Genomic DNA, 16,414 nt, shown 5'->3' on the forward strand with positions numbered 1-16,414 from the left:
AGATTGGCCACCCGCTGCTGGGCCTCCGGCTTGGGTGATGTGAGCCTGAGCTAAGCATGGCGCCGCTGGTTGATCCCACAGTAACCATGGGCAGCCAAAAGAGAGACATCCGCAGCCGCGCTGATGACCTGGTTTGAAACCAGCATCCCCTCTTTGAGGATCTCTTGGAAGTCCTCCCTCTTGTCTCGTGGCAGAAGTTCCGTAAACTGTTGCAGGGAGTCCCACAGGGCACGGTCATACCGCCCTAGCAACGCCGCATCGCTGGAAGCCTTCATGGCCGTGGATGCAGTCCCACAAGCCTTCCTACCAGCTGAGTCGATCCATCGGCTCTCCTTATCGGGTGGCACGGTTGAGGACGGGGAGGTAGAATGTAACTTCCTGGCCGCCGTCACTATAACAGAGTCAGGCACCGGATCTATCCGCAGAAAAGCCGGGTCCGAATCCGGGGCCCTGTACTTCTTCAGAAGTCGGGAGGGAGCGGCCTTCACCACAGCTGGCGTGAGGAACAGCTCCTCCACAGGCTCTACCAAACCAGGCACTAGTGGCAGTAGAGGGCGAGACAAATGCTTCTTGTGAAGCGTCTCAAATATCACGGATGTCGTGGGTGTTGGAGCCGTCACCGTGATTCCCAATTTTGCAGCCCCCTTCAGGAGAACATCCTGGAACGTGCTGTCGTCGTCCACCGGAGACACCCTTGTCCCTGGGGATTCCGACAAGGTCGGTGAATAGGTCCTGGTCCTGGAGGAGTCCGTGCGGAACCTAGATCCACGCCTCCCATGGCGATGTCTTGACCTGGTGGAAGATCTACGTCGACTCCTCAATCTCCCTCTCCGTCCGGAGCGTGATCGTGACTTCCTTGGCTTCGGTCGATCCGCCCGTTCCACCGGAGCGGGCGACTTTGGTTTGGCCGGGGCCTTCGGCTTAGGGGTCCCCTTGGGAGGGGTCGGAAGTCTGGGCAGTGAGACCGACCTCGGAGGGACCGGAGGCGGTTTTTCTGCTGGCAGCTGAAGTCGAGGTATAGGTTGCGGAAGTGGTGGTAGAAGAGGAGGAGTAGGGGCCCTCGGAGGGAGACCCCTCGGCAGCGGATGCGGGGGTGTAACCGGCTCTGTGACGGGGTATACATCACGGAGTACACCGAACCCGGTGATCCGCCTTCCTTTCCAGCCTGGGACGTTGGCAAACCTCCCATGGTGTCAGACCTCCTTCCACAGCTCTTCGGCGTCGAAGAACGGCGACCGGACGGCGAGCGTCGGTCCCTAGACGTTGAGCGTCTTTTCCTGGGCGTCGACCGTCTCTCCCTCGACGGCGAGTGCCTTCGCCTCGACGGCAACCTCGTCCGCCTCGACGACGACCTCCTTCGCCTCGACGGCGACCTCCTGCGCCTCGACGGCGACCTCCTGCGCCTCGACGGCGATCTGCGCCTCGACAGTGATCTACTCTTCGACAACGAGGATCCCCTCGATGACGATCTTCTCCTTTTCGCCGACGGCGAACGGCGGTGTCACCTCGACGGCGAGCGCCGACGCCGGGCCTTTCGACGTCGATCACTCGACGAGGACTTCGAAATCGAATCAGGAGTCTTTGCGGCGGTCTGTTCAGTTCCTTCGACGTCGACGTCGCTTCGCCCCAGACGACGGGGAACAGACTGTAGTCATCCCTCTCGAAGCCATAGTCGGTGCAATTGACCCAGACGGAGAATGGGGACGCTTGCTGGTCTTCCTGCCCCTGTGGAGCCCCCTAGAGGCCTCAGCACGGGCAGAGGAAGCCCCTCCAGACCCACCTTGCGCCTTCAGCCTTCTTTCCTCAAGGCCCTGAAGCCTGATCTTCTTTCTGTCCTTCAGGGTCCTGCCAGAGAAGCCCTGACAAATCACACACTCCTCTGGGACATGGGAAGAGGGAAGGCAGAAGATACACACCTCATGGTGATCTGATTTGGCCTTCTTCCTGGAGCACTCCGGACATTTGTCAAATAATGCAGGCATATTTGACATCAAAAGGGTGCAATAAACAAGAAGAAAGGCACCAAGGTACTTAGAAAGCATTTAACTTGAAACAAAAGTGAAAAGGGAGAGCTCAATGCTCCAGGGTCCTGCTTGCAGGAGCCGGAAAAAAGAACTGTAAGTAAATGGGACCTGTAGTGCATTCTGGGATACTGTGAAGTTCTGGAAAGTTGTCTTAAAGGCACAGTATCCTGTTCCGAGCAACATAATGGCAGCCTATGGGGCTGGTCTGTCCAGGTCTTCCTCTCTATCATTCCAGAGGGGGTTTGCTGCTGTGGCAAGGGAAATCTGGACAGACTTTGCTGTTTGTGGATTTTTGGTGGAATTTCTAGTTGAAGTACTGGACAGTGTAGCCTGGTTTTATAGGCTGCATTATCTGTCTTTAATTCTCTCTTAAGTGTCTGTGCAGTTCTGCATTTTTTCGACACCTTAAGTGATTATTTTTGATTGCTCCGGGGTCCACGCACATGGGCGGGACTATTCACTAGATTATGACTATACACAGAGATCCCCTACTACACAACAGCCTTAGGCTTATCAAAGAGAAGTGTTAGACATCTGCAAATACACACACAGTCAATAAATGATGCACACCACTCAATAAGGAGATCCACACTGAAATTATAAAAAATAACATGTATATTTACATATATTTATGCACCAGAATCAATACGATCAGATAAGTACGTTTCGAGGTAGAAGGTGAAGGGTGGCACAATTCATGCTGCAGCCCTTAGGGACCCTCTTTAGCACTCGATACTCTAGGTACCAGGGGTACAATTTACTAGGGACTTACAAGGAGTACTAAAGGTATTGCCAATTGGGGTACAATTTCAAAGTTTTAGGGAAAGAGCTCTGGCACTGGAGACCTGGTTAGCAGGAAACCTATGCACTTCTAGACAAAATCGCTTCAAATACCAGGCAAGAAGTAGGGATGACCATGTCAAAAAGGGGCACTTTCCTACAGAAATATAATGGAAAAAATAAACCTCTGTCAAAAAATGTCAGCACCCAGTGCATAACTGCAGATAAAAGTGAAGAGAAATTAAAGCAATAACTCGAACTCTAACCAAAACATGTATCATACATTACCTGAAGGTTCGAAATTAGAGGCATGTGTATAAAAACTCGTAGGACAGAAGATAAAATTATGCTAAATCAGCACCAGTAATTGTTCGGTTTTGTACTGTTTAACATTATGAGCACCATCAAAAAATGTACACCAATGTACATTGGAGAAGGCACAAAGTATTTACAGTTAAGTGTCCTATCAACTCCAGCAGATGTTGTAAAACATTCTTGAGATTACAGGAGTGTAAAGAAAGGAAAATGCCAATTACCAGTATGCATCTGTTCTTGGCATGTAGGGCTGCAGAACCACACACTTTTGCATTAGATCACCATCTAGTGGTGGGCCCGGTCGATTACACTTTGTTGTTGTCTTGGAAGAGTCTTTGTCTGTTGGGTGACTCCTCCCTTAGACCGTAGTGCGCATGGGCATCGACTCCATCCTGTTTTTGCCATTTGGGCAAATGATGGAGTTGTATCATTACAGATAAGGATGACCATGTATTGTGTATCTAAATAAGATAATACTGGAACAGTTATAGGTAGCCGGGGAGGTGGGTGGGCGTGTGTGGTTCTGCAGCCCTACATGCCAATAACAGATGCATACTGGTAAGAAGCATTTTCCGTTCGAGGCATATGGGCTGCAGACCACACACTTTTGCATAGATTGCACAGCAGTTTCTCCCTTAGCGGCAGTCACCCACATCTGTTGCAGTAGTTTGAAATAATGTCTTTAGTACAGCCTGGCCCACACTTGCTTGATGCTTTGCCTGCACATCTACACAATAGTGTTTTGTAAATGTGTGTGTAGTAGACCATGTAGCTGCTTTACAGATATCATCTAATGGTATGTTCCCTAAGAATGCCATAGATGCTCCTATCTTAAGGGTAGAATGAGCCCTAGGAGGAAAGGTTAAAGTGCGTTTTGCTTTTTGGTAACAAATTTGAATACACTTAACAATCCACCTGGCAATACCCGATTTTGAAATCGGATTGCCCTTATGTGGCGGTGAAAAGGACACAAACAGTTGTTTAGTTTTACGAAAAGGTTTTGTCCTATCTATGTAGTATAGAACTGCTCTTTTTATGTTTAGTGTGTGGCGAGCTCTTTCTGCAACCGTTTGCGGTTATGCAAAAAATACTGGCAACTCAATGGATTGGTTGAGATGGAATGGTGAAATGATCTTTGGCAGAAACTTTGGATTTGTTTTGAGAAACAATTTATTATGATGAAGTTGTATAAATGGTTCTTGAATTGTTAATACCTGTATCTCACTCACTCTTCGTATTGATGTAACTGCTACTAAAAAGGCAACTTTCCATGTAAGAAACTGTAACTCACATTTATGCAATGGTTCAAATGGTGGACCCATGAGTCTTGTGAGAACAACATTTAAACTCCATACTGGAGAAGGTGGTATTCTAGGAGGAATTATTTGTTTAAGTCCTTCCATAAACGCTTTGATCTCAGGTACTCTAAACAGTGACAAATGTCTGTTTTGGAGATATGCCGCTATCGCTGCTAGATGCAGTCTAATTGAAGAGTATGCTAAATTAGATCATTGCAGATGTGATAGATAGCATATGATGTTTTGTATTGAAACATCTAAGGGGTTCACATTGTTGTTTGTACAATATACAGCAAATCTTTTCCGTTTTGCTGCATAACATGCTCTAGTGGTAGGACGTCTTGCCTCTTTAATGACATCCATGCATTCAGTAGGTAGATTTAGATATTCAAACTCTAGGACCTCAGGAGCCAAATCGCTAGATTGAGCTGCATTGGGTCTGGATGCATAATCTCTCCATGGTTCTGTGTTAGTAGATGTGGGGAGAGTTTTAGTTTGTGGTGTGGTACTACAGAGAGCTGCAGTAGCGTTGTGTACCATGGTTGTCTCGCCCACGTTGGTGCTATTAGAATCAATGTGAGAGAATGTTGTCTTAATTTGCGTACCACTAATGGAATTAGTGGGAGAGGTGGAAAAGCATACGCAAATTTGTATGACCAGTTCATCCATACCGCATTGCCTTTGGATAATGGGTGTGGGTACCTGGCGGCGAAGCTTAGGCATTTGGAGTTGTCTTGTGTGGCAAACAGATCTATCTCTGGTTGTCCCCACATTTGAAAGAATGGTTGAATAACTTGAGGATGAAGCTCCCACTCGTGTATCTGTTGTCTCTGACGACTTAACAGATCTGCCAATTGATTGTGGACTCCTGGTAGATGCTCTGCTAGCAGGAAAATGTTTTGAGGAATGGCCCATCTCCAAATGCTCTGCGCCAGCCGGGAGAGCTGTAGGGAGTGTGTTCCTCCTTGCTTCTGAATGTAATACATTGCTGTCATATTGTCCGTCCGGACTAATACAGCCTTGTTTGATATGTAATGTTGAAACGATTTTAGAGCTTGAAAGATTGCTGGTAATTACAGATAATTTATGTGGAGTACTCTTTGTTTCATTGTCCATATTCCTTGTACTGTGTGATTTTGTAAGTGCGCTCCCCATCCAGTGAGAGATCGGTCTGTGGTCAGTATTATTTGTGGAACTGGCTCTATAAACGGCCGGCCCTTGGAAAGGTTTTTGTTGTTCCACCATTGCAGAGAGCGATGCGCCCGGTTGTCTACCACCACCAGATCTGTTATGTCTTGTTGAGCCTGATTCCACTGACCTGCCAAGCACTCTTGTATGGGGCGCATTTGTAGTCTTGCGTATGGTCCTATGAAAATGCAAGATGCCATCATTCCTATTAGCTGCATGAACACTCGAGCTTATAGTGAGTGTTGTGCTTGGAATTTTTGTATAAGATTCTGCATAGCGTGTATTCTTATTAAGTTGGGGTACGCTACTGCCTTGGAGGTATCTATTGTGGCCCCTAGGTATTGCTGAGATAGGGACGGTTGTAGATGTGACTTGCTTTGATTTACTGTAAACCCCAGTATGTGCAGCGGGCAGACTGTTTGATGCGTGTGCTGTACACATTGGTTGTATGACTTGGATTTTATTAGCCAGTCGTCTAGATATGGGAATACATGAATGTTGTCCCTTCTTAAGTTTGCTGCTACTACCGCTAAACACTTTGTGAATACTCGAGGTGCTGTTGTCAAAACGAAGGGGAGCACCTTGAATTGGTAGTGCTGACCATCTATCACGAATCTTAGGTACTTTCTGTGAGACTGATGAATGGGAATGTGGAAGTAGGCGTCCTTGAGGTCTAATGTAGCAAGGAAGTCCCCTTTTTCTAGTAACGGTAAAACTTATTGTAATATGACCATATGAAAATGTTCTGAATGCATGTACTGGTTTAGGGGTCTTGGATCCAGAATTTGTCTGAGAGACCCATCCTTTTTGGGTATGAGAAAATAAAGGGAGTAAACCCCTGTGTTTTGGTGTTACCTTGGTACTAGTTCTATCACATTCTTTTGCAGTAGTGATTGTACCTCTTGCCTTAGTAATAAGAGGTGCTCTTGTGACATAGGAGGTTGTCTGGGTGGTATTGTTGGAGGAGTGGACGTGAGCTCCAGGCAATAGCCTCACTGAATTATTTGTCTCACCCACCTGTCTGTTGTAATGGAATTCTGGATAGGTAGGAACTGTTGTAATCGTCCCCTGACCGGAGTGGAATGGTCTGGGGGGATGGAAGGGAAGTCACTGTTTGGGAGTAGAGGCGTTGCGATTGTTGCCTCTGCCTCTGCCCTTATTATTTCCTCTATACCCTCCTCTATAGTATCCCTTACTGGGTGAGGTTTGGTTGGTTTGTTTGTATGTAGTGGTGGTATTGTCAGTTTGGAAGCCTTTTGATGCACCCCTATTGGAGGAGCGACGAAAGGAAGGTCTATGGGCTTGTGTTTGTAAAGCGCCCATTGATTTTGCAGTATCCGTGTCTTTTTTCATTTTGTCCAATGCACTGTCTACATTTGGACCGAAAAGATGCTGTTGGTCAAATGGCTGGTTTAGTATACTGGCTTGTACCTCTGGTTTGAATCCTGAGATTCTTAGCCATGCATGCCTACGCAACAGTACTCCTGTGTTTACTGCTCTAGATGCTGTATCTGCAGTGTCTAGTGCACATCTTATGGAGGTATTGGTTATAACCTTGCCCTATTGTATTAAATCAGCAGCTCTAGTCTTATATTGTTCTGGCAGGTGCTGCATGAGAGACTCTAGCTCATCATAATGAGCTCCGTCATATCTTGCTAACAGAGCTTGAGTGTTAGCAATCCTCCATATGTTGGCAGGTTGTGATAGTGTGCGCTTCCCTGAGGCATCTAGAAGCTTTGATTCTTTGTCAGGAGGTGTAGCATCCCCTGTTGACTGCGAATTGTCTCTCTTTCTCGCATTGGACACTACCAACGAATCTAGTGGCAACTGTCCCTTAATGTATGCAGGATCAGAGGGAGCCGCTTTATATATCTTTTCCAGTCTGGGGTTAATTACCCTGGCCCTGACTGGATCTTTAAATATTTTTGGTGCATTTCTTACCACTCCATTTAGTATTGGCAGTGTGGTAGTGGTTCTATGAGATGTTAACAGTGTATCCATAAGAAAATGCTCTTCTACTGGATCTGTATGCAGGTCTACTCCATGGAAAGTAGCTGCTCTATGGATGAGTTGTGTGAACCCAATGGTGTCATCTGGTGGAGATGGTCTAGACGGATACGACTCGTCTTGTGTTAGTCTGACCTAAATAGGAGCTTAGAGGGAAAAAATGGACCGGGTCGCCCTCCACTCAAACATTAACCAACAACAAAAGACCCTGTCCAAAGGACGCTACTTGTGTCAGTTACTTATATAATAGGCCAGACCTCTTTGACAGCTACACAGAACACCATACAGAAATGTCTGATTTTTCTAATCAATACAAAACGTCCACAACATCAGTGTTAGACCAAGATCTACTTAGAAGAAATGTGCATTACTTGTATGTATCAATCGTGAAGCCGCCCGGCACGCGCCTTGTGTCGGGCACGTGTCGGGCGGCTTCAGGATTGATACATACAAGTAATGTGAAGGTGGAGACTCACTGTAGGAGTACTTCTGTATCCCATTGGATTCCCAAGCAGCTGGTATGAGCATTCAGGCTGCTTTTGGTTATCACAGAACAAGTGTCCAAGAGTGGAGTGGAGTGGCAGCATATAGTGCAGCCCTGATGAATCTGCCAAAATTGCTGTGGCAGTGAAACATGTCAGTAATAGGTAATGGTATGCATGAATAGCTACCAGCCTTTTTAATTTCAACTGCAGACATTCATCTCTCTATGAATAAAGTTATTAAAGAGATTTGGATGCTGTGTTTTTTACACTGGTTTATGTAATTCTTTTGTCACTAGCAGATGCTTCTGCTTCCACTGTTCGTTGCACTGCTTGGTTTGTTGTTTTGGACACTCTTTCTCCTCTTTCTTTGAGAATCGGATGACAACCGATGAGGAGACAGGGGCCTGTCTGGAGATTACATACAAGTTACCCCGTTGGTGGTGTTTCCGTGAGGTGTCATTCATTTCTCGCACATCTTTTCTAAGTAGAACTTGGTCTAACACTGATGTTGTGGACGCTTTGTATTGATTAGAAATGTCAGACATTTCTGTATGGTGTTCTGTGTAGCTGTCAAAGAGGTCTGGCCTTTGGTTTTTATTCCTAATTGTAAGAAACCTTTGAACACGGTGCAGTGAAATGTCCCCTTATCAGAACCAAAGTATGTAGGGGAGGATAATAGTTATCAGTACGTTTAGACTGTCCTCTTATATAAGTAACTGACACAAGTAGCATAGTCTTATGGTAGATCTGGTGCATTGTAATCTTCCCATGGGTCACCTGATGACCTAGCCATATTATCTGGGTCATCACTGTCCTCCATTTGTTGATAACTGTGTTGAGAGTATGTATCCCCATAATCGTCCTCCTGTGGAACTATACTATGTGTGCTAGTTGGTGACTGTGCAGGAGAAATATCTAGTATTTCTACTTGTGGTGAGGGAGGTCTTGTGGGTACAGTCTGAATATACTTCTTTGGAGGAACATGAGATGGATTAGGACAGTCTATTTTCCTCTTTTCAGGCACGGTATATATTTGTCCTGTTTGTGGATGAATTTTTAGAGTATCTTGCCTTACATCAGGCTGGAAAAGCTCCTCCACTGGTAAATCTTCCTTCGGCGTCTATTTATGAGGTTTGGAGCCGTCAGGTTTATTTTTTATAGTGTCTGTTATCTTTGGAACGGGTCTTGCTTTCGATTCTGAAGATTTATCTTGCTTTTTGCTTGAATTTACGCTTTTTGTAGCCGAAGCTTTGGCTGCCGAGTGTTTAGACTCGTCTGTTCTTGGTGCCGAAATGTGTTTCGTTATGGAAACCGTTTTCGGGTCCGATTTTTTAGGTACCGTGATAGTTCTTGTTTCGGTAACCTTTGGAACATCTTTCCGTGCTAAACTTGGTTTCGGAACTTCCTTCGGTGCCGCACTTGGTTTCGGTTTCAGTTCGGTAACCCTCGGTGTCCAAGGGTGTCTTGGTGCCGGTGCAAACTTCGGCTTAAGCACTTTTTGTTTGTCGGGACCGAATGGGGGATGAACAGGGTCGACGCTTTTACTCACGACCTGTTGACCAGCTGGAAGCAGATCGTCATCTTCGAATCGATCCTCCTCTCCGGAAGCTGACTCTTCTCCCTCGGAAGCGACGTCTTCTTGCTGTTCTGCGACGTCTACCTCGATTGGCACCTCGTCTATGATGAGGTCTGGTGTCGACGACGAGGACTGCTCCATAGCTCTTCTGATTGTCTTCTTGGACCGGAACGAAGCACAGGCCTCACAGTCTCGACTCTCGTGCTCTGGGGACAAGCACAAGTTGCAAACCTCATGAAGGTCGGTGTGGGGAAACTTGTGTCCACACTGAGGGCACTTCTTAAACGGTGTTCTTTCCATGAGCCAAAGGCCCAATGGCGCAGTGGGCCCGACGGCGCCGACAAGCACTGGAATGGAGAAGTAGGTCCTCTCTTCGACGCAGGCAACCGGAATCAGTATCGAAGACGATGTTGATGTTGTAGATTGATTTATGGATTTGAAAAGAGATCGGTAACGGGACCGAACGATGAACACATCCGAGCCCGATGGCGGAAAAAAACAATCTGAGGATGTAGTCGATGCCCATGCGCACTACGGTCTAAGGGAGGAGTCACCCAACAGACAAAGACTCTTCCAAGACAACAACAAAGTGTAATCATCCGGGCCCACCACCAGATGGTGATCTAATGCAAAAGTGTGTGGTCTGCAGCCCATATCCCTCGAACATAAGAGTGCCTCTAACATTCTGATGGTATGGAATGAAAAAGCACACCTGTTGAGAAAGAATACTCCACGGATCATCTCATATGGATTGGATCTGGTCCTTGCTCGTCGCATCTCTTCTCCTTCTAACTCATCAAATACACTCTAGGGATTAAGAAAAAAGTCTTAAAATCTCTTCAGCTGTGACACGTGAATCATGAACAAAAAACTGGTTTACGAGTCTTGTTTTGCGGTCTTTGCAATGAAAAAACATTAAAATTAAACACAATGGTCAATTACTCCGAGGCATTCTGGTAACTTCACAGTCTACCAATTGGATGACCATGTTCAAGACAACATTTAAAATAGAACAAATAGAACAACTGAAGCAACCGATTCAGAGTCTCATACAGCCCTACCTACAGCATACATTTCCTGCCTTATGTAGCTACTCTTAACTATAATGTGCTTGACACAAACGTGTGTCAACTATCTTAAGCAAATATTTTATTTCACTCAGTCATCTTTTCGTCTTTGTAACATCTACGAGCACCTTTAAATATGTGAGTTCAGGATTTCTGCAGTACAAAAACTCTTCTTTAATTTAATGCACTAAACTTTCCTCTATTTATAACAAAAATCGAGTCCACTTACAAGGTACATCGGACTCCTGACTTCAGGTACTAATCGTGCGGGGGCATGAATGTTGCTCACTTCATATTTAAACACTAGCACTTTCAATAAATATATTACTAAAGCATGATGTGGTAGTCAATTGTTATTTACATACAGACATCTTCCATTGAAAGAGCACAAACCTTTGCAGGCCATGCCTGCAACCCACCCGAAGGCAGCCAAGCCCCCAGCAGGCTGCCAACTCCACACCATGCACAGCCATTGGTGATGCGGCATAGGGTTAGCCTTTGAGCTCAAGGCACCCCGATCCCAGGGGCCACATTCAACAGTAATATGGAAGGGGCCAATCGGCCACACCCAAGCCTCAATTTGCCCCGGGGACCTCATTCCCCTCGTTGAATTCTTAGGAGTGGGGCATGCAGCCCCACTACCTGAGCCTCATCAGGTCCCAGGGACCCCACCAACCGGGGCCAAATTAAAGAACAAGCATTTACAATGCAATAGGTCTCGCATTATTAAAGTTTGAGCTATTGGCATTGTAAATGGCAATGCCTTTTATTCATTTGTTTTTAAAACCTGCAATCGGTGCCTAAACACGCACTTTCAACGTATAGTCCTTGCTTACGATGAGCAAGGCTGGCAGTAAAAGAGACTGCCAGCCTTGCTTCTCATAACCATGGACTATATGTACAAAGCGCTTGTTTACGCACCGATGCAAATGAATAAAGGGCATTGTCAAACATCATTTTGTACTTAAATGCAATCACCAATAATAACGAGTGTTGGACCCGTCACCGTCTCCACATACTAAGTGCAACAGTTACACAATCAGTGACATTTAAGCAGGCGATCACTCTTCCCTGCAGCAGGTGCGATAACCCACTGTGCTGCAGGCCTCATGTTACCTGCAGACTGCACGAGTCCCTGGAGTACCCTCGCTAACCTGTGAGATGTTAACGGGGGTTGACAGACATCTGCAGCATGTGCTTTAACCAACTGAACTGTCACTGGCATGGTAATGTCTTTCCTCTGGTACAGAAATCCACAACCTGTGGGATTGCAGCATGTGACATGTATGTTGTGCAGAGAGGTGCATGCTTGTTCACTCGCAAGTTTCTTTTCAGCTGGAAGTATTATCTGGAAGTTACTCACTATATAGAAGCACGTGCTATCTTGCTATAACCGAATTAACTACTGTCTCACTGGGATTGGGGCCTATTGTGACCTGGAGGTGGTGGGGGTGAGGGATGTCACACGATCCTTCTTGAAACAGCAGTTCACACTTGGCAGGACATGCTCCAAATGCTGCACCATCACGGGTGCACAGAACCAGTAGAGATGCTCCATGTACCAGCTTTGCACCAGTGGTGAACCCTCGTGTGCCAGCAATGCGTGAGCAAAGCGCTGTCTTGTGCCAGCACTGTTTTAGTGACCAGCGCATACGTGCCAGCAGGTAACCAGTGTACAGTTCCCAGCTGCTCGTGATTCACCAGTGACCACAGCTCCCCTGTGGCCACCGGTACAGCAGTGGACTTGGCGCTTTTGGTTGCACTGTGCAGATAGACGTCTGACACTACTCTCTTCTGCCTGTGCTGGATGAGGGAGCATATATGTGGTCAGAACTACACTTCTGGACAGCGTTGTACTGAGTGAGACTCAGTTCTTAAATGCCCACTGTGCCAGCGCTGCACTAACACACAGTTCATTCGAGGCGCTCTTGCACTAGCGACTGTGGACCGCACCGGAAAGCTGTTCTGTGTTCGACACGGCCTAGTCGGCAGCTACCAGTAGCAACGTACGAGGATGTGGCTTAAAGGCTGGTGCGGCCGACCTTGAAGCTGGAGACCCGGGTTCGAGTAGGGGAAGTTTCAAGCATAACGTGATTCTGGGCAAATCTCTATTGTCCCAGCTCTAAACAAAACAAGGATCAAACATGTCACCCGTGACTGTTCAACATAAACATGCTTAATCAATGCTCAACAAATCAAACAGCAGCACCCACCAACCTTGTTGCATGCGGATAATACCGCATCCACCTTCCACTGGGAGGGCATGTCTAAGACATCATGGATTACCCTGACCAGAGCAAAAGAAAATGTGACGAAGGAAAGCTACTCCTAAAGAACCTTGCAAAATAGGGACGGTTACTCCGGGCTATTGCTAAACAAAAAACCTTTCTGTCACTTATTCAAAGAACCAGACGGGATGAACCGAGTAAAGGCCCTGTGCACTCACCCACTAACGTCAGTTATCCTGCTGACAATAATAAAATCCCAAAACAACAAGAATAGTGGGGTGTCCAGATTAAATATGAATACACGGTACACCATAAATGCCTAATTCATAAAGTTTCTTCGTATTCAAAGAAATACACGCATCCAACAGAAATTCAGGGGGGGGGGTGGTGGTGGTGTGTGTGGGGGGGGGGGGGGGGGGTGGAGGTGTATGTGGGGGGGTGGGGGTGTATGTGGGGGGGGTGGGGTGTATGTGTGTGTGTGTGTGTTTTTTTTTCTTTTTCTGGCAGGTGTCACGAGAGAGCCCAAATCCCATCATTTACATACCAAATTGCAGCCCCCTGGTGCGCTTGCTCCGGTGCATTCGTCCCAAGGTATTCTGGGATTTGTAGTACTCACTCGCAAAAGTTATCTCCCTTCAGTGGGTTCTGCCATCCACATTATTCAGGGCATAGTTATTTTACCCTCCAGGGTGTCTCTAAAAAGACACCCGGTTACAACAGCGTTAAAACTTGTCATTCTGCTAGCCGTGGGTTCCAGTACCTCACAGCAGTCCTTTAATTTTCAAGGTGGTGCAGTCTCCACGACCAGGACAGGCCGTATAATGTTTTAACGCTATTGTAACCGGGTGCCTTTTCAGAGACCCACTGGAGTGTAAAATAACTATGCACTGAATAATGTGGATGGCGTCCAGACAGCTTTTTAATTTGAATCCACTTCACAAGTCCAAGATAGACCAGTCAGATTCAAATTCAAATCATTATTGTAAGTTGAAAAATAGTGTTTTGTGATTCTGTCTTCATGTTTTTGCAATTGATTCAAGCTACTTTGTCAAGCAGCAACAGTAAAGAGACAATGGAGTAAGCTGGAGCTATGCCTCAAAAGAACATAAGAACAATTTCAGAATACCTGTCAACTCTGGTTTGCCAACAAATTCTCCATACCAAATCACCGGCCAACTTTTTCCAGTCCTGCACGCTTCAGAAATTCCAACTGTGGTTCTTTCCTATCAAATGCAGGATAGCTCCGTACTAAATATTAACAAGTCACGTATTGAGAAACTCACCGCCGCAGTCCGGCTTGGACAGGAAGCCAGGCAACCTGTGTTGGGACGGGTGCGGGCCGCAAAAAGACAGGAAGCAGACGGGAGCCTACTCCGTGCTCCTGTGCCCTTGAAGCCAGCCGGAAGTGAGCGTGTGAGCTAGCGGGGCTCCCGTGCTCGTGGAGAGCCCCGCCTGCTGCCGAGACTGACCCGCTGCCGAGGGAGAGAGGGACACGCGGAAAGAGCCCGGTGAGTGGGGGGGGGGGGGGGGGGGGGGGTGGCGTGTGTACGTGTGTGTGTGTTTTTGCGTCAGTCTGTCTGTTTGTGCGTCAGTCTGTCTGAGCGTCAGTCTGTCTGTTTGTGCGTCAGTCTGTCTGTTTGTGCGTCAGTCTGTCTGTTTGTGCGTCAGTCTGTCTGTTTGTGCGTCAGTCTGTCTGTCTGTGCGTCAGTCTGTCTGTATGTGCGTCTGTCTGTCTGTATGTGCGTCTGTCTGTCTGTGCGTCTGTCTGTCTAATATGGCCCCAAAGACCTCATCTCCCTTGGCCCGCCTTTAGTTTAGGTGGGTGCCCTGGTGTCCACCCAGGTCACCTACCACCCAACACACTGGAGGCCATGGCCCCAGACGGCTCCCAGCATAGTGCGGGAGAAAGGCAATGCTCCTGCCCGGAGGGAGCAGCTATCTATGCTTGCTCCCTTCGGGCAGGAGCAATTCACATTTTCTTTCCCTACCTGCATCAGTGCAGTGGTGGGCTCCCCAGAACACAGTAAGTGACCTGGCCCCAGGGGATGTGGTCCCTAGGGCCTTTAAAGGCTCAGGGAGGGGGACTTTGCTTAAGAGGGTATAACATACAACCCTGCGCTTTACAAATGTTAGGACAAAACGAGTGTAGTATGGATCTTTGAGAAAGCAGACGATCTATGATCAGTTAAGGCAATAACTTGTTCATTGGGATAATTTTTACTTCATGTTTGAAGGCAGCAGTGTGGGGGTCACAGGAGATCTGGTCGTTGTTGAAGGCAGTCAGTCCTCCAAGGGGTTCTGGAGGTCGCTGGCTGCAGGACATGTCGATCTTCTGGCGCATGATCTCTGGAGACGGCCGTTAGGGCTGAGGCCAAATCAGTCTTCTCTGCAGTCTCCTCTGCTGGGCGTCTTCTTTTGTCCTTCTTCATAGGTTGGGGGAGTCCGTCTTCTTGGTTCAAGGCTGCCCCCTAAATACTATATTCAGGGGGCGTTTTAGGGGTCTAAAGATCAGTAGCCAATGGGCTACTGACCTTAGGGTGACTACATCCTTGGAGTGCTCACCACATGTGGAGGAGTGGGTACAATCCCTTATCCTGATTGGAGAGTGCCTACCATATGCAAGATGGTGGGCACTGAGGAGGGGGCTTCACCTCGCCTACCGAGGAGTGGGATTGGCAGAGGTGGGCACACCTTCTGGACTGCGTTAATTTTTCCCGCCTTTTTAAACCCCTCTTGCCCCAAAAAAAGGAGGCGAGATAGGAATGGGGTCTGCTCCTGATAGCAGGCGAGGCTGAGGGGCGCATTACGTTATATGTTGGTGCATGCCAGTCAGGGAACCCACCAGAGGCTGGTCGTTTTTCCGGGGGCATCTCGAAGATTCCCTCTGAGTACACTGTACAATAAATCCCACAGTGGCATCAGTGTGGGTTTATTATGCTGAGAAGTTTGATACTAAACTTCCCAGAATTCCATTATGGTGCAGTGGAGTTTGTAATGACAAACTCCCAGACTATATACTGTTTTATGGCTTTACTGCACTTACAATGTCCAAGAAAGGACTTAGACACTGCAGGGGTACAGTGCTCATGCAACAGTACCCTCCCCATGGTACAGTTCACCCAGCTAGAGGGGTGTCTTGCCTATACCATAGGCAGTGAGTTGCAGGCATGCACACAGGTATGTGTGCCATGGGGACTCTTCACTTTTCTCTGCACCATAACACACAGCCTGCAAAGTGTGTGTGTCTTGAGGTACAGGACCTCAAAGGGTGGCCCATAGAGGTCTTCCCTGGTCACAGAGCCCTTGGTACCCACTGGTACCTTTTACATGGGACTTGCATGTGTCCAGAGTGTTGCCAATTGGGGTTACAAGGGTTCAGTTTTGGGAAAGAACACAGGCCCTGGGAACCTGATTGGCAGGGACCTAGCGGGTACTGCAACAGAAAC

At 47.3% G+C, this 16,414-nt stretch overlaps 1 protein-coding gene across 1 annotated transcript in view; it reads right to left on the reverse strand.

Annotated features, from left to right (window-relative positions):
- The window catches only part of CMTR1 (cap methyltransferase 1), a 1,053,443-nt gene that overhangs the window by 790,091 nt on the left and 246,938 nt on the right, over positions 1-16,414 (reverse strand). Inside the window, exon 7 of the mRNA XM_086925906.1 lies at positions 10,386-10,480. Coding sequence (XP_086782032.1) covers positions 10,386-10,480 — 95 coding nt within the window. The remainder of the gene's footprint in view (positions 1-10,385; positions 10,481-16,414) is intronic.

This window comes from Lissotriton vulgaris, chromosome 6 (genome assembly GCF_964263255.1).
Source record: "Lissotriton vulgaris chromosome 6, aLisVul1.2, whole genome shotgun sequence".
NCBI lineage: Eukaryota > Metazoa > Chordata > Amphibia > Caudata > Salamandridae > Lissotriton > Lissotriton vulgaris.